The 18019-nt window shown below is 43.9% G+C and overlaps 1 protein-coding gene across 1 annotated transcript; it reads right to left on the bottom strand.

The window, feature by feature from the left end:
• Positions 1–351: 351 nt before the first annotated feature.
• Positions 352–5019, bottom strand: LOC101963482 (HLA class II histocompatibility antigen, DO alpha chain). Its single transcript, XM_021722032.3, has 5 exons — positions 4844–5019; positions 3520–3768; positions 2882–3163; positions 2650–2785; positions 352–2428 (listed from the first exon to the last, which is right to left on the bottom strand). The coding sequence occupies exons 1-5, from the start codon at positions 4923–4925 to the stop codon at positions 2425–2427; spliced, it is 753 nt and encodes a 250-aa protein (XP_021577707.2). The 5' UTR covers positions 4926–5019; the 3' UTR covers positions 352–2424.
• Between the last annotated feature and the right edge of the window lie 13000 nt (positions 5020–18019).

The raw sequence follows: 18019 nt of genomic DNA, 5'->3' as shown, positions 1-18019 counted from the left end.
AGCTGTAACTATAGGTGTGGGCCACTGCACCCCAGTAAAAATAACAGACAACCCTTTTTTAAATACTGGGGATTGAACCCGGAGGCACTTTACCACTGAGCTATATCTCCAGCCCTTTTTATTTTCTATTTTGAGACAGGGTCTTGCTAAGTAACTGAGGGTCTTGCTAAATTGCCAAGGCAGGCCTTGAACTGGCAATCCTCTTGCCTCAGCCTCCCAAGTCACTAGGATTACAGGTGTACACCACTGTATCCTCAAAAACTATGAACTGTTTCTAGAAATTTTGAATTGTTCAAAGTGTTCTGGGTAATATGTGCATAGTGAAAAAAAAACATACACCTTTGATCAAAAGACATTTTAATGACTTTATTAAGCCTTAGGATAGTCGAGAGAACAACTCTCCAAAGATGCATGAACTTCCCAAGCAAAAGATGAGCAGAGATTGGGAAATGCTGGGAGAGACGTCTGGTGTCTTCTGACAACCAGCCAATTCTTTCTCTGAGGCCGACCTGTCATCTCTGAGGTGGGGGCTCAGCGGGCACATTTGTACTATGGGATCTTGTCCCCTGCTCTAAATCCATTGGACTGGGTGTATATCTACCCCAAGTTTGGCCGATCATTTACTTTTCTAAGAATTTCTAAGATCATTTACAATTTCTAAGTTGTGACTGGGAGATACAGTCTGTGTGGGTGGTGAGAGCTGAGGTGACAAACCCAGGAGTGAAAGTGTGAACGTGTCAGCTGAAGGGTCTGTCAGTCCACAGAGAGAGGAATGTGACTTAATGTCCACACAGAGAGAGGAATGTGACTTAAGTCCAGACCACGTGGCTCAGTGAGAGTGTAAGATGGGCTGCTCCAGGTTCTGCTGGCTTTTCGGTTCTGAGTTCTGTTCCCATGAGTCCTGGTAAACCCACCCTTGGGTTCTGTGCGCCACCCCTGTGTCTCTAATTGCATGTGATCATTTTAAGAGGGTTTTTGTTACTGGCAAACAAAATCCTTGACTAAGACAATCTTTCCCCGCTTCCACCAGGGTCTTCTGGTCCGTGATTTCTCCCAACTTATTCTCTTTTAAGAAGCCCATCATATCCTCGTCAGCACTTGGTTTCTTTCTTTTCTAGGATCAAATATTCATAGTTCAAACCCCCATCTTGACTCTTGGACTTGTATCTTGATCAACTATGATTCTCCAACAGACCCAGGTTCTCCAGATAGCTTTCCTGGCCCAACTCAGACCTCAGGATCCTCCTCCAGTGACTCCCAGTAACACCAGACTGTCAGGGTGTCCCATGTACAGCCTACAATCTAGGTCCAGGAAGGCTGCATGAGAATCATCTGTAGAATGTTAGAGTCCCTGTCACTGCTCCTCCAAACCTGAGATGCTAAACCAGTAGGTCTGGGTGACACCTGTACTTTTTAAAGATTCTTAAGTGCATTCTAGTTTGAAAACCACTAATCATGACACTTATTTGGTACTGGACACAAACTACCTTGTAGGGTTATTTATCTCTTTGTGTTTCTAATTTTGTTCACAGTTAACTGAAATCTCCTGGGCAAATGTTTAGGAAGCGCTCAGGTGGATCTCCTCCCCTCTTACTAGATAGGTTCTGTCCCCTGTCAAATATGACTGGCTCCATTGAGGAAAGTGGCCATCTAATCTTTTTCTTTTTAGTTGTAGATGGGCACAATACCTGTATGTCATTTATTTTCATGTGGTGCCTCACATGTGCTAGGCAAGCGCTCTGCCACTGAGCCACAACCCCGACTCTAATCTAGGTTTTGCATGCTTCTTTGTCATGCCTGAGGCTATAGGGAATGTAGAAAAAGGAAATGACATTGTAGACCATAGGCACACCAGTGGCCTCTTCTACAGAGGATGGCCATACAGGTGGAAGCCCCAGGAACCTTTCCTCTCCCAGGGCCCTTCAGGATTGACGTTTTTGAGGGCCTTGCAATGCACAGGATACTCTGTATCCCTCTCAGGGAAATCTGAATTCAGGAGGCAAATTCCATGAAGTCCTTGTGGAAGGCCCCAAGGGAGCAAGACACAGCTGGACCAGACAGAATGACTATCCCCAATGTGTCCTCACTCGGACGCACTCTTCAGGTCCCAGTGTCCCTCACACCCTGGGAGTACTGGCCAAGATCTGGTAAAAAGAATAAGGGCAAACACCACTGAAGAATTTGGTGCTGCTAGTCAGAGCTTTGGGCAGAGCAAGGTGTGTGTTTGTGTTGGAGTAGGAAGGGGAGCTGGCTGTGCCCCACAGGTGTAAGTGCTGAGGTCAGAAAGGAGGGGACCTCAGGGACAGAGGTTGATGCCATTCAGGGGACGTGCTTCCGTAGGCTGTGGCGCTGAGGATACAAAAGCTGTCAGAAATCTGCAAGGAATCCATACGTTGTCTCCCACAGTCTGTCTCAGAAGGGTTGTTACCTAAAGTAGCAAACACCACGTGACCAAGGCTGTTCAAGCTCACCATTCTAGGATCCTCTATTTGGGTGCCCACCTCCCCCAAACTCCACTCCCTCACCCCACTTCTGCAATTCTTGTCCACTCTTGTCTCTAACACCCTTTCCTCCCAACAGAGACCTCACTCTCCACCTCCATCCCATAACTGCCCTGCCCCCACCCCCAGACTTCAGACGTTTCTGCACCTGGGGGCACTGGACATGCATGTCCCTGTGATGATGAGGATGGTGCCCATGAGGAAGCCCATCAGGCCAGTGGCCAGGCCCATGGCACAAATCAGGGTCTCTGTGGTGTCTGGTGGTGGGACAGGCACCTGGGGCTCTGGGAGAGAAAGGAAGGGTCAGGGGGCACAGCAGGGGGATTCTGTCATGAAGGAAACACAGGCCTGAGAAGGGGGCCTGGAGGGGAGCTCCGTACCCCAGTGCGTGAGGAGCGGCTCCTGCAGGCCCCAGTGCTCCACCTTGCAGTCGTAGACGTCCTCTGCTGAGGGCACAAAGGTCAGGTAAGAGAACTTGCGGAACAAGTGGTCGGGCTGGGCATAGAAGCTGGTCTGGGCCGCTCCCTCGGTGATGGTCTGACCGTTGCGCAGCCAGGTGACGTTGATCACAGGAGGAAAGATGTTGTCCACGATGCAGATGAGGATGTTGGGCTCACCCAGCTCCACTCGAGACTTGGGGAGGACCGTCACCCTTGGAGGCACTAGGAAGAATGAATCCCTGACTCTCAGAGGCTCATCCCTTACCACAAGGCCTTGTTAGGACTGGGATTAAGGGACACTTCCTCCTACTTAGACACCTGCAGGCAGGGGGCGCTCGGGGATGGTAACCAGTGGAGCAGAGGGGAGAAGAACAGGGGGAGAGGAGGCTGGGGAGGGGGAGGAGGCTGGGGACAGGGAGGGGGCTGACTGAGAGGTCTGAGAAGACCTAGAGCTTCTAGGGAAAGAAGGGGACTGACAGGTTGAGAGAACTTGTGCCAGAGGGAGGGAGGCCAGGGAATGGGAAAAAGCTTCTTTGGGCCCCTCCTGCTTGGCTGGATTGGGGGAGGGGGGCAGGTACCACTGGTAGCTCTGGTGCGATTGGAGCGTTCCACCAGGACATCCAGATGGGCTCTGATGATGGCGATGCTGGCCAGTCCGTTCTGTGGGTCAAAGTGGGTGAAATCGCCAAACTCAGGCAGTCGCCATGCAACCTCCCCATTCTTCAGGTCCACAGAGAACAGTTGGTCTCCATCAAATTCATGGGTAAACTGGCCCGAGGCACCATAAGACTGGAAGAAGGCTGGTCCATAGGAGCCCATGTGGTCAGCTGTATTGGGTGAGGGCAGGGCCAGGAGAAAGGAGAAAAGGTATCAGCCTCATCCATGATCTGTAATGTGTGGAGTCTCAGCCTGAGCCCCATCCTGGGTCAAGTGTGGGGACAGAGTTCTGTTCTGACAGTGAGCTGGCCCTGGAGGAGTGGAAGGGCTGCAGAAGGGCAGAAGAAAGAGAGCATGCTCATGCCCCACACACCATGGGTACATTCTGGCAGAAGAGCCTAGGGAGAGGTGAAGCTGCCGAAGATGGTGCTTAGATTTTCTCAAGTTAAAAGTCTCAGCCATAGTCATTTGCTCTGGTTATGCCGTCAGGTCCTGTGTGTGAGTGTGTGAGACGGTGAGTTGGGGTGGAAATGATTAAGGACAAGAGCATAAATGGGGCTCTCACTACAGAGGTGTAGTGTAGATGGGGGTGGGGGGAAATGGGCACTGACTGGCAGGAGCAAGAATTAAGATCTGTGACACAGACCAGGGGGATCCATAAAGGCAGCTCCAGGCATTGCAAAGAGCACTGGACAGGAGCTCAAGGTTCATGTCCCAACTCTGCCATCTCAGAGAAGAAAGGCTGAACACGTCTTGTCCCATAACTAAGTGCATAGTTTCCTGGAAATTAGGGGACGGGTCTTAATTGGTAAGATTCCTTTAGAACTCTGCAGTGATTTGTTGAGCACTGAAGGAGCACTGTGTGCCCAGCACAAAGCCAGGCCAAGGAAATAAAAAAGATAAGCCAGCTGTGGACGTGCACACCGAGAGCGCACGTCTAGACACAGTGAGTGTTAAATGCTGCAATGCAGCTGGACTGGAGTGGACACACTCCAAGTCAGGAAGTGGTAGAGAAGCCAGGGTGCTGGACAACAGGGAGGTGGAGCTTGGGGTCTCAGAAAGGAGGAAGGAATGGGGAGGAATCTGAATGAGAGAAAAGCCATAGAGGTAGGAGGAACTTGGGGTGGAGGATCGGGGATTTCTAAGTGGAAGAAGTGGCCCACAAACCAGAGAGTGACAGGAACATGCATCCTCTATGCCATATCCCTAAATCTCCTCTGCTCCCCTGGGGCCCTCAGCACTCACCCTTGATGGCCCCTGCTTTCTGGGGACAGAGAAGGGTCATCAGGGTGTGCAGTCCCAGGACCAGCCCAGCACGGAGGGCCATTGCCCTCTGGGGTTTTGACCAAGTAAGCCCAGGTCTGTGGGGAATACAGGAACGAGATGGAGGCGAAGAAGAAGAGGAGTCTTAGTTAGCAGGAGACCCTTGCTATCTGCAGCCAATCAGAGCTGTTGCCTGAGGTAATGTAGCTGTTGCTGGGTAAAGAAGTGAAAAGCCGGGGAGAGAAGGTAGAGGAAGTCACTGGGCCCCTGGGCCGAGGCTGGTCCACAGGGGAGTTGAGAGGAAGTTGTTGCTTCTGAGGACGAAAGGCCTTGATCCACTACCTCCCCCAAGGAAGAATGTGTAATGGCTTCATCTGAAGCAGAGCTGCCAGAAACTTCCACAGATCGTTGTGAGGAGGGTGGAGGGTGCTGGTGATCTCCATTTGTCCCTCCTGGTCCCCCAGCACTCTCCACACTGCCCACATGCTGAGCCATGTGGGCTGCATCCACCTGGCCTTTGCCTTCTAGCTGGGCTCTGCCAGTGGGAGGCATTTGAAGGACTTAGTGTGATAATAAAAATATAGAACTAACTGTTATCCAGGTAAAGAGAAATCTAACCAAATCTCCAAAGGCCATTTGTCAAAGATCCTGCATTAAATGATTTTCAACCCGGAAGGGATCTGAGAAATCATCTGGGTCTGTAGTTCCAAACCTGGCAACACATGACAGTCACCTGTTTAAAAATACAACTTAAGTATCCATCAACAGATTAAGGGATTAAAAAATGTGGTATATAAACAATGGCATATTATTCAGTCATTTTAAAAAATGCGATCCTGTCACTTGAGGCAACATGGATGAGCCTGGAGGACATTCTGTTAAGTGAAATAAGTCAGGCACAGAAAGACAAACGTCACATGTGTCGCTCATATGTGGAAGCTAAAAGGGCTAATCTCCTAAAGTAGAGAGTAAAATGGATGTTTCTAGAGGCTGAGAAGGGTGGGGAGGGGGTGAGAGAGATGGTTGTGTTAACCATTCAGGGCTACAGTTGAATAACATAAATAACTTTTAATGTTCTATAACACAGTTGTATAACTATGGTTGACAATGATTAATCACCTATTTCAAAATAGCTAGTACTGAGGATTTTTTTAAGAGAGAGAGAGAGAATTTTTTTAATATTTATTTTTTAGTATTCGGCGGACACAACATCTTTGTATGTGGTGTTGAGGATCGAACCTGGTTTGCACACATGCCAGGTGAGCGTGCTACCGCTTGAGCCACATCTCCATCCCAAGTACTGAGGATTTTGAATATTTTCAACACAAAGAAATGATGAATGTTTGAAGGAATGGATATGTTAATCATCCTGATTTGATCATTATTAAATTAATATGTATTAAGTGCATGTATCAAAGTACCATACTATGCCTTATAAATATATATAATTATTAAATGTTAATTAAAAGAATTAAAATCCACACCTTACTTCAATTTATCTGCTATTCAAAAAAAAAAAACCAGTTTCCTGGGTTCCATCTTGAATGAGATTAGCCTCTGCAAGAGTGCGGCCAGGGGCCTGGGTTCTCAGCGTGCTCCCTGGGTGATTCCCAGGCAGCCTGTGGCCCACCTTCTGATTCAAACTGCCCAAGGCCCTTTCCTCTAGGTATAAGGGATTCCTCACTGAGGGGAGCAGACCACTGACTCTGACTCCAAATTAACCAAATTACAGGGCTGGGGATGTGGCTCAAGCGGTAGCGCGCTCGCCTGGCATGCGTGCGGCCCAGGTTCGATCCTCAGCACCACATACAAACAAAGATGTTGTGTCCGCCGATAACTAAAAAATAAATATTAAAATTCTCTCTCTCTCTCTCTCACTCTCAGTCTCTCACTCTCTCTTAAAGAAAAAAATTAACCAAATTACAGCCAGTAATGGACTTGGGGGGTGTAGTTTATGGGGAGCCTAATCCAGTTCTTCTTGATTCCATTCCTGAATGTCTAGAATAATACCTGGCACAGAGTGGGCACTCAGTGGGTATTTGTGTGGATGGGTGAATGAATCTCCTCACTGCTTTGGTCCTGTCCTGGTTAGATGCCTGCCTCCTTTGTCTCCTCTCAAGTGGGGCAGGATCTGGAGACCTGGGACAAAGGGACAATAGATGGGTAAGTCATGGAAAACTCATGACTGTGGCTTCCTTTTGTGTGTGTGTGTGTGTGTGTGTGCCTGTCTTTTTAAAATTTGATCTTTTTATTTTTTTATTTATATATAACAGCAGAATGAATTACAATTCTTATTACATATATAGAGCTCAATTTTTCCTATCTCTGGTTGTATACATAATATACTCACAACAATTAGTGTCTTCATATGTGTACTTTGGATAATAATAATCATCACATTCAACCATAATTAATTACCACATGCCCCTCCCTTCCCCTCCCGCCCCTCTGCCCTATCTAGAGTTCATCTATTTCTCCCATGGTCCTGCTCTTTATTCCACTATGAATCAGTTTCCTTATATCAAAGAAAATATTTTGTTTTTTGGGATTGGCTAACTTCACTTAGCATTATCTTCTCTAACTCCATCCATTTATCTGCAGATGCCATGATTTTATTTTCTTTTATTGCTGACTAATATTCCATTGTGTAAAATGTATGCCACATTTTTTTAATTCATACATTTATTGAAGGGCATCTAGGTTGGCTCCACAATTTAGCTATCGTGAATTATGCTGCTATAAACATTGATGTGGCTGTGTCCCTGCTGTTTTTAAGTCCTTTGGGTATAGACTGAGGAGAGGGATTGCTGGGTCAAATGGTGGTTCCATTCCCAATTTTCTAAGAAATCTCCATCCTGCTTTCCATATTGGCTGCACCAATTTGCAGTCCCACCAGCAGTGTATGAGTGTATGAGTGTACCTTTTCCCCCACATCCTCGCCAGCACTTATTGTTGTTTGTGTGCATAATAGCTGCCATTCTGAGTGGAGTGAGATGAACTCTTAGAGTGGTTTTGATTTGCATTTCCCTAATTGCTAGTGATGATGAACATTTTTTCATATGTTTGTTGATTGATTGTACATCATCTTCTGAGAAGTGTCTCTTCAGGTCCTTGGCCCATTTATTGACTGGGTTATTTGGTTTTTTCTTCTTTTTTTGGTATGTAGTTTTTTGAGTTCTTTATATACCCTAGTGATTAGTGCTCTATCTGATGTGTGAGGGGGAAAGATTTGCTCCAAAGATGTAGGCTCTCTATTCACCTCATAGATTGTTTCTTTTGCTGAAAAGAAACTTTTTAGTTTGAGTCGATCCCATTTATTGATTCTTGATTTTAATTCTTGTGCCATAGGAGTCTTATTAAGGAAGTGACTGTGGTTTCTTTGTTTAGTAACTATTGGATGTTGGACGTTTTTATTTCAAAGTATATGGAGATTTCTTAAATGTATTTTTTTGTTATTAACTTAAAACTTAACCACAGGATAATTCAAGAACCTTGTCCTTATGATGCATCTTCTCTGATGTTTGTTTGTTTATACTTTTTTTTTTTGGGCGGGGGGTGAAGGGATTGAAGGGGCACTCAACCACTGAGCCACATCCCCAGCCCTATTTTGTATTTTATTTGGAGACAGGGTCTCACTGAGTTGCTTAGCACCTCGCTGTTGCTGAGGCTGGCTTTGAACTTGTGATCTTTCTGCCTCAGCCTCCTGAGCTGCTGGGACTACAGGCATGTACCACCGTGCCCATCTTCTTTGATGCTTACTGATGCTTGCTTTACTGCTGGCCATATGATCAACTTTTGTAAAGGTTTCACATCTGCTTTGATTAGATGCAGAATTTTATACAGTGCATGTTTGTTGCACATGTAGATTTTGCCATTCATATCTATCATCTTTCCTTCTTTTGGGACTGGCTTAAAAATAACAAAGAGTGCTGTAGTTAAATTTGTAACTTTTCAATTTGTTTCTATTTTTTTAAATCTAATTTTCCCTCTAGGAAAATGAGGTTATGAGGTTAGGTGACGAGGTGCTTCCTTTGGGGAATTATTATCGTCTTGGTGAACTGAGTGAGTCTTTTCCTAATTTGTCCTGACAGTCTTTCCACCTTAAAGACTGTCTTTAAGCTACAGAGCTTTCTTGAGTTAGTATTTGTTTGCTTTGCATTTTTCTATCCTTTTGTTTTTATTCTTCCTGCACAGTTATGCTTTAGAGGTAGCCCTTGTAATTATTATAAAGGCAGATTTTGTTTTTATTTAGTTACTTGTTGTTTGGTACAGGGGATTGAACCCAGGGGTGCTTAATCACTGAGCCACATCCCCAGGCTTTTTATTTTTTATTTTAGGACAGGGTCTTGATAAATTAGCTAGGTCCTTGCTAAGTTTTGCCTCTGAACTCATCATCCTCCTACCTCAGCCTCTGGAGCTGCTGGGATTAGAGGCATGCACCCACCGTGCCCAGCCAGATTTTGTTTTTAATTCAAACTGATCATCTCTGACTTGTGCTTGGGGATTTAATCAATCCATATATTAGTCAAAGTGAGCAAACTTGCTTCTTCAACAACCCTGGAGTTTCAGTGGTTTAACAAAACTCAGATTTATATTTTTAACCTGTGTGCAGTTCAGGGGAGCTGTAGCTCTGTGTTTCCCCTCCACAAAGTGCCTCATGCACCTAGGCTAGCTCCAGCTTGCACCTTCAGGATTTTCAAGAACTTTGCTTCTAGCCTTGCAGGTAGGAGAGAGGGACTGGCAAAGGCAAATCTATTCCTGAGGCTTTGGACCAAAAGTCATGGGCCTTCTCTGCTCCCATTCTGTTATATTCTGGCAAGAAGTAAACGATGACCCTACCACGGTGCGCAGGTGCTGCTGGAAGCATGCATATCAGCTGTGTGATGGCTTGGTGAGCTCACAGCACTGTCTTTGCCCACTCCAATTACACTTATTGTGATTACTGACATATTTGGAGTTCTTTCTAATACTTTCTTTATTTTGATATTTCTGTTTTCTAAATTTCCTTTTTAGTTTGTAGTTTTATTAACTGTATCTTCCCAATCTTCTGTATAAGCGGATAAGAAATTTAGCATGCTCTCAAATCCATTTACGTACTTTCTTTCTCCTTCAACAAAGTATTTGGTCTACTTTACTCCCGAAATTTTTCGTCTGATTGTAATATTGCCTCCAAAAGTGTTTTAAATATGGGTATTTATTGATCAAACTTCTGAAACCCTGTGTGCTTGAGAACAGTTTTACCATACTATCATTTTAAAAAATTTTTAATTGACACAAGAGTTGTTCATATTTGTGGGGTGCAGTGTGTGATGACTCAAGGTGTGTACACAGAGCATAATGATCAAGTTAGGTTAAAAGTTTAGTTGAATATTAAATTCTAAGCTTGAGGTTTTTCCCCTTTAATTTTTCCCCTGGGGATTGAACCCAGGGATGCTTTACCAGTAAGCTATAAGTCCAGCCCTTTTGAAATATTTTTAAATTTAAGTTTAAATTTAAATTTATTTTTTCATTTGTAGCACTAAGGATTTAATCCAGGGGTGCTCTATCACTGAATCATACCTCAACCCCCTTTTTATTTTTAATTATAGATGGACACAATATTTTATTTTATGTGGTGTTGAGGATCAAACCCAGTGCCTCATGCATGCTAGGTGAGCGCTCTACCTCTGAGCCACAACCCCAGCCCACCACCAGCCCTTTTAATTTTTTTTTTTAAGACAAGCTCTCATTAAATTGCCCAGGCTGGACTCAAATTTTCAATCCTCCTGCCTCAGCCTCCAGAATAGCTGGGGTACAGGTTTGCATCTGGCTCTCTTGACTATTATAGTAATATCAGCCTAGTGTGTGTGTTTTTTCCACATCCAGTGTTGCAGTTAGGAAATCTATATTTCATGATGGAATCTATTAGAATATTCTTGTTGTCTTTTACTATTCAAAGTTTTGCTACAGTGTATATAAAGTGGGATTTTCCTTTTCTCTCTGTAGGGTAAGTCCTCCCTATCTTTTAACACAATAAATTGATCTCTTATTTCTCTATTTTCTTCTTTTTGTTTTTTATTTACTTTTCTTTGTTTTTGGAACTCACATTTGTATATGTCTCAAGTCATCTCTTTTGATATATCTTTATTTTCAATGTCTTTCTTCTCCCATCTTTGATTCTGGGACAATTCTTCAGTGTAGTTCTCCAATTTACTCAGTTTCTCTCTCCCACTATTTATCCCATTGATGTGGTTTTTATTTTGAGTATTATATTTTTTATACCTAAAACTCCTAAGTAGTTCTCTCTATATGTCCTAATTTTTTTATTTGTTTTATAATAGCTTCTTATATTTTATGCCCATTTTCCATGGCTGGTCTATATTTTCTAATCCTTCTTTTGAGGATACATGGTCCTGTTTGATGGTTTTCTTTTCAGGTGGTGGTATTCCCCAAAGATCTTGTGATTTTGACCCCTGAGGGCCCATCTGTGTCACTATCATGTGTTTAAAGAACAGGAAGGCTGGGAGTCCTAGGCCAGCACAAAACCAAGAATATTACTTTTTTGGTGACACTTCACCATGTGACACTCCAGGTCAGTACTTCAGAATAAGAAGCATTGGGAGGGGCCACCATTGTTGATCTTAGCCTCCCAGGCCCAGGGCTGGCAGCTGGGACAGGGCAAAAGGGAATGACTATAACAGTCAGTTGTGACTGGCTGTCCCCATCTCCTCCCTCCTCCAGCAAAGATTTCAGCCTTGATTTTCTCCCCAACCCTCCAAGCTATACAAGCATCCAGGATCTTGCCATTGCTTTTGCAGCATGAAACAAGCAATGCTTGTCAAGGCCAGTACTGGGACAGGCAAGAGCAGACAGATGGCTGCTAGTGAATCTTTACACACCCACAGCCGCCCACCTGTCCATCAGTGCAAAACACCTCTCACTCTCACTAGGGGTCCTCCTGTTTTTTCTCTAGGGTTAAGATTACTTTATAGAACTAGGAACCAAAAATATATGTTGGCTTATCCTGACAGAAAGCAGGTTTCTCCAGTATTTTCTTGGCATATTAGTGCATGACTTATGTTCCCTTCTAGAGAGAGAGGTCTTATGAGGCCCATGGTTTCTTACATTTTTGTTACACAATTCCCCCTTATATGCTAACAAGGTATTGAATAAATGTTTATCAAATAAACAAAATAGATTCGAAATAAATAAAGTGAACACTTATGAGCCTGTGGAGAAACTTTCCAATAATGGAGCAAACAGACTCACAGATGGCCACTAATGGGTCTACTTTCTGAAAATACACACAGTTACTCTAAATGGTCTCAAATGTTGATTTCGAGGTAAAATGGGATATATCATGTTCTCTGGAGCATGTCAAGTTGAGCTAATGTTAGGAGGTATTATTCATTAAATAAATATTTATTGAACACCTATCATGTCCCAGTCACTGTGTCTTGCAGTGGGGATCCAGAAAGGAGCAGAAGAGCCCTTCCTTCCCTGTAGGGCTGCACTGTCCAATACAGTAGCCACCAGCCTCGTGTGGGAATTTGAAGGTGTGTGTGTGTGTGTGTGTGTGTGTGTGTGTAAAATCTCATTAGTAATCTGTACACAGAATAATGTTTGACAATATTTTGGATCTATGAGGTTGAAAAATAAATTAATTTTATCTGTTTCTTATTACTTTTTAATAGGAGCTACTAGAAATTTTGAAATGGGTTATGTGTGGCTACCATTTTATTTCTATTGGACAATGTTGTTCTTGGTTGGCTACCAGCTGATCACTCCTGTTTTTTCTGCTTCAAGTCTTGCCTGCTTGCCCGGTTTGGGGGTCCTTTCCTATTGCTACCTAAAAACCCCACTAGAGGGCGATCTGACCACTCAGTTTCAATTCTCCAGCTTAAATCCAACTATTTGGTATGTGCATATATGTGTCTATTTTGATTTATTTTCCTTTATCAACTTTGCTAGTCTCTGGAACAACCATTATGGTTCTTGGCATCATGGATACCTCAACCTATTATGGAAATCTATACACAGAACTAAATATGACGTGAAAAGAACAAAGCCTGTTTTATATATATGTAAAATATAAATGTTCTCATGTCTTCAATTTCCTAGGGTCATCCTTTCCTAGTAATTAATTAAGTATCTCCAAATGCCCAACCCACAGAACTGCAGGAAGTCAAGTGGTCCAGTGCTTTTCCCCAAATTTCTTAGGACTCCTGGATAGAGAAGTGGTGCCTGCTGACCTGTGCCAGGTGGTTGACGTCATCACCTGCTCCAGCCTCCTACGCGGCGTCCACTGTTGCGGCCACATTGAGGAAGTTGTTAACGACAGTAGTTTTCTTTTTGGTCATCATCACTTTTCAGGCTCCGGTCTTCTGCCGTGTTGCTGGGAGAAGCTCACTTCCCCTAGAACTTTCCCTTCCCATCTTCTCACTTCTCTAAATTCCAGACCCCCAGGCTCTCCTTCCCAGGAAGTGACTGAAAATTCTAAGCTAAAAAGACTATTTCTTTTTATTTGTAGATAGTCTTAAATCTGCACATTAAAACTCATCTGTGAACAGCCAGGTGAGGTGGCACAGCTGTAATCACAGCCACTCAGGGAGCTGAGGCAGGGGGACCTCAAGTTCAAAGCCAGCCTAAGCAACTTAGCAAGACCCTGTCTCAAAGTAAAAAACAAAAAGGGTTGGGGATGTGGCTCAGGGGTAAAGTGCCCTTGGTGGTTAAATCTCTAGTACCAAAAAAAAAAAAAAACTTCTGTGAAAAAGTAATATATATATCTCCCACATATATAGGAAAAATATATATATATATATATAGTCTCATTAAGCCATACAGAGCAACAATGATAATAAGAAAATCCCTTCACTTGTCATTTGGTCATTTTTTAAAATATTAAATCATACATTTGGGTTCACATGCAGCTCTTCCCATATTAAAGAGGCTTGTTTTGTTTTTTTGTGGTGCTGGGGATCAAACCCAGGGTCTTGTGCATGCAAGGCAAGCACTCTACCAACTGAGCTATATCCCCAGCCCTATTTCTGAAAACTTTTCTCTCTTTCTTAGGAAAGGCAGAGTCTTTCAGGCTTCTTCTTCCCTTTCTCCCTTTCTCCTTTTGGAAGTCACGCCTGGGGCAGAGGGTAAACTTAGAGAATGTGATGGTGCAAGACACTGTCTCTGGCTGGCATTTTTCCCTCTCTTCTGATGTTCTCTCCTTCCAGTTCCACCATGGTTGTTGGCTTCAGCCCCCTCTTAGTCAATCCCCAGAGCTTCTGTGGCTGGTCCAATTTGTGATCAATTCTCCCTGGTAGGGGCGGGGAGCTCAGCCACTCACCCTGCCTATAGACCCTGCCTGGCTGGCTTCTTGCTGTATAGCCCTTAGGTCTTGCTGAGGCTGTGGCCTGATCCCCACCCAGACAGTGGCCCTTCTGCCCCTCTCCATGGCCACTCTAGAAGTTAATTTACTATTTATATACAGAGTTACAAAAAATTGTGCTGTGAATGGATAATTATGAATGTACTGCACTCCACTATTGTCATCTATGTGAGAAATAAATTTTAAAAAGAAAGAAAAAATAAGTTAATTTACTAAATATAAACTCACTAAAAATCATCCCATGAAAGCACCAACTAATCAGAATTAATTTACCAGGTCATCAGTTTTCCAATTTTATCAATTTATCAGAAACCCAACACTTTAAAGTTTCTGCCATTTTATATTTATATTGGTTTTAGACTTTTGGAAGATTTGTGGCAATTTTTAATTAACTTGGTTTTCCTTTTGTCTTCATGATAGCTTTTAAAGGAAGTGTCCGTCTGTCAGATGTTTGGAATGCAAGGAGAAGATGGTAGCAGTGGTGGAGTTTTTAATCTCCCCAAGTGTCTCACAAAAACAGAGTGCAATTGGAATAGCAAAGGATAATGCCCATAGACGGCAACTTTGCCAAACTAGAAACTCCAGGAGAGCGGTGCATTGGCCCCACCAGCCACACAGGAGCCTGTGTGTTCCAGCGCTACGTGGAGGTATGGAGGGGTGAAAGGGAGAGCTGTGGGGTTTTTGAGATCTCAGGACACAGATGGCCAACGAATGGCCACCCACTAAAGGAGCTGGCCTCAGTCTCGAATGACTCCTCACCAAGGAGCGGTAGGAAGCGAGCCTTCTAGAATTTCAGAAACCCCCTCTTCTCTTGCCAATGTCTGACTTCCAGGACTAGGACTTTGCCACAGCTGTCAGTATTCTATTTGGGAATATGGTTTCTCCTTACAATTCTGTGACAAAAAAATCCTAATTTCCCTCAAGACAATGAACTATTTCTGGGTGAACAGGTGTAAGGCAATAGACAAAGAAGAGTGGAAGGGAAAATTGAGACCTTTAGCCAATTAATATTTTTACAAGTTACATCTCCCTACACTTCACAGAGACACGTGAGCTTCTACCTTCCTCCACTGGCTTTGAGTATTTCAGTCATTATGAAGAAGCCATCCAGGTGTGGTGGTGCCCACCTGTAGTCCCAGCTACTTGGGAGTTGAGGCAGGAGGGTCCCAAGTTCAAAGCCAGCCTCAGCAACTTAGCAAGACCCTGCCTCAAAATAAAATTTAAAAGGGCTGGGAATTTAGCAAGCAACAAGGGCCTGGGTTCAATCCCAGTACTAGAAAAATGGAAAAATATAAATGAAGACAGGTGATTATATCATTAAGAGAGATTAGTGACACTGTTGTAGGAGTGAGTTCTCTCACAGGGTGGATTAGTTACCACTAACTAGAGCAGATTGTTACCAAGCAGGGCCAACCCTCTGCTTGCTTCTTCTTCATGTACAAACTTGCCCTTCCATTTTCTGCCATGAGTTGAAGTAGCACAAAGCTCTTCCCAACACTGTGCCCTTGAACTTTCCAGCCTCCAGAACCATGAGCCAAATAAACCTTTTCCTTCATAAATTACCAAGTCTCAGGTATTCTGTTATAATAACAGAAAATGGACTAAGACACCTATAAAGGCCCTTTTAATACAATGACCTGGTCTTCTAACCTTTATTAGGGAGTAAAATCAAACTCCCTCCTCTCTTCAGGGCCATAATTTTATTTTGCCAGGTATCTCTTCTTTCTCTAATATTAATCTTGGCTATTCTTTTCCTCTCCAAAGAATCACTTTTCTGCTTTGGCTCTCCTCACCTGATCACAATTAAAAATTAAAAGATATTTCAATGTCTTTGTGGGATAGCTCACCTATTACAAAATATTTCTATTCTTAGCTGTGCAGACTTATCATGGAATCACAAATGTTTTACATGTTTGATCTCTCCCATAAGCAAAATATCTGTTCATTTAAAATCAGCTTTTACCTCTATGTGGTGCTGGCTTGATGAAAATAAGCAGTTCATAAAAATAAAACCAATCTCCTTCCACCCAAGCAGTTTCCCCAGTCTGTCTGCAGCAGGTCCTTCCTGGGAACTCAGTCTGCCAGACACAAATGACACTTCCAGACCCACGCTGCTCATTGGTTCACTAGGGAATAGAATGGAGAAGTGAATGTTTCCCCTAGAAACCTCCTTCCATGAAGTGGCCCAGGTTCTGCTTTCAATTTCCTGTTGCATGCAAACTAGCCCAGAAAGCAGCAGCCCCTCCCTAAAACCACCTGCCCTCTTTCTCAGCGGCCTGAGTGTCTTGTTCTCTGGAAAGTTTTATGAGCAAACAGTTCTCCTTCTTTCTTGGTGGAAATTATCTCTGTTGTTGTTCCTGAGTGTTTTAAACTTCTTTTATTTATGTAGCTTTCATTCTAAAACACAGCCTCCCTATGTGAGGGGTTGGGAAGCTAGAAAGTTATAAGCTCGTGAAAAATCAAAGGCCACAGAAGAGGATAGAGTTGCTCAAGAGGGTTTGATTGCTGATTAAATTCCACAGCAATCCATTGCTAGTCCTCTGCAAAAGACATGTGACCCAGAGCTGACCCTCAGAATCTAAGGAGAGTCCTAATAAGCAAAGCAGTTTCTTCCATCACATTGAGCTTCGTATCTTTCCTTTCATAGTTTGCAGCACAGTGTGGGCTGGGCAGCCTCCCAGGAGGCCATCTGGGCTGAGAGGTCCCTAGAGAATCTCAAACTCTTCCCCTAAGGGTCAGGCCAGTCTTGGCCACTGAGAAGAAAACATTGCTACCAACAACATGAAGGGGTCCCAGAGAAACAGGCAGGTGTCCACGCATGGAATAAAATCGTGTGAGTCCAGGCAGAGTGACCAGGAGAGAAACAGAACACTTCCAAAGGCTCACATGGGGCTCAACTTGTAGAGTTACTGTGGAGAAATCTGTCCTTCTGTGTTTTGTTTTTGCTTAAAGAAAGAAACCCCGTGCTTAGAGCAAAATCTCTTAAGGGGCTGATTTTTCTCTAGAAGGGATGTTTGGCAATGTCAGCAAACATCAACCAAACGTATTTGGTTGTCACACTGGGAGGATGGAGTACTTCTGGAATCTACTTACTGGGTAGAGGCCAGGACATCGATACATTTTCCACAATGTATAGGACAGCCCCGACTACACGGAAGCATTCAGCCCCAAATATAAATAGTGCCATGGCTAGGAAACCATAGCATAAGGTCAAGCTTCTTCTGAAAAGTGCAGTCATTATTATTTGCAAATTCAATTATTTTAGGAGCTCTCCCTCTGTTATGGACTCAATTATGTCCCCCACCCCCTCACCCACGCAGTTTCATACAGTGTTTTATGTGACTATATTCAGAGACAGGGCCTTTAAATAGGTAACTAAAGTTAAATGAGGTCATAAGGGTGGGACCCTAGCCCAGTGGGACTGGTGTCCTTATAAGGAGTGAAAGCTATACCAAGAGCGGGAGTGCACAGACAGGAGTCCACTCGAGGACACACTGGAGAGGCCACCATCTGCGGGCCATGGGGAATGAAATCTGCCTTGCCTGGACCTGGATCTTGGACTTCTAGCCCCCAGAACTATGAGACAATAAATTTTTGTTGTTAAAGGCACCCAGCCTTCGGTGTTCTGTCGGTGGCTCTGGCCCCGGGCTAGCACCTGCCTCCCTTACCCTCCCACTCTTCCTCACTCTATAAGTTTCCATTGAAATCTAGGTGCTGACCCACACACTTGCTCCAGGAGCTGGAGCACTGGGTTTACTTGGCTTTGGTTTGTTTTTATCTGATGGTGTGCAGTGAGG

This window comes from Ictidomys tridecemlineatus, chromosome 8 (assembly GCF_052094955.1).
Source record: "Ictidomys tridecemlineatus isolate mIctTri1 chromosome 8, mIctTri1.hap1, whole genome shotgun sequence".
In the NCBI taxonomy this organism is placed as follows: Eukaryota; Metazoa; Chordata; class Mammalia; order Rodentia; family Sciuridae; genus Ictidomys; species Ictidomys tridecemlineatus.
This window is presented reverse-complemented; position numbering and strand designations above follow the sequence as displayed.

Bases quoted from the DNA above. Each gene is read 5' to 3' on its own strand.
- LOC101963482 (XM_021722032.3), bottom strand. From the start codon at position 4,925: ATGGCCCTCCGTGCTGGGCTGGTCCTGGGACTGCACACCCTGATGACC. The intron at 3,164-3,519 runs GTACCTGCCCCC...CATTCTTCCTAG, and splicing joins TCGCACCAGAGCTACCAGTG to TGCCTCCAAGGGTGACGGTC. The intron at 2,786-2,881 runs GTACGGAGCTCC...TTTCTCTCCCAG, and splicing joins GCCGCTCCTCACGCACTGGG to AGCCCCAGGTGCCTGTCCCA.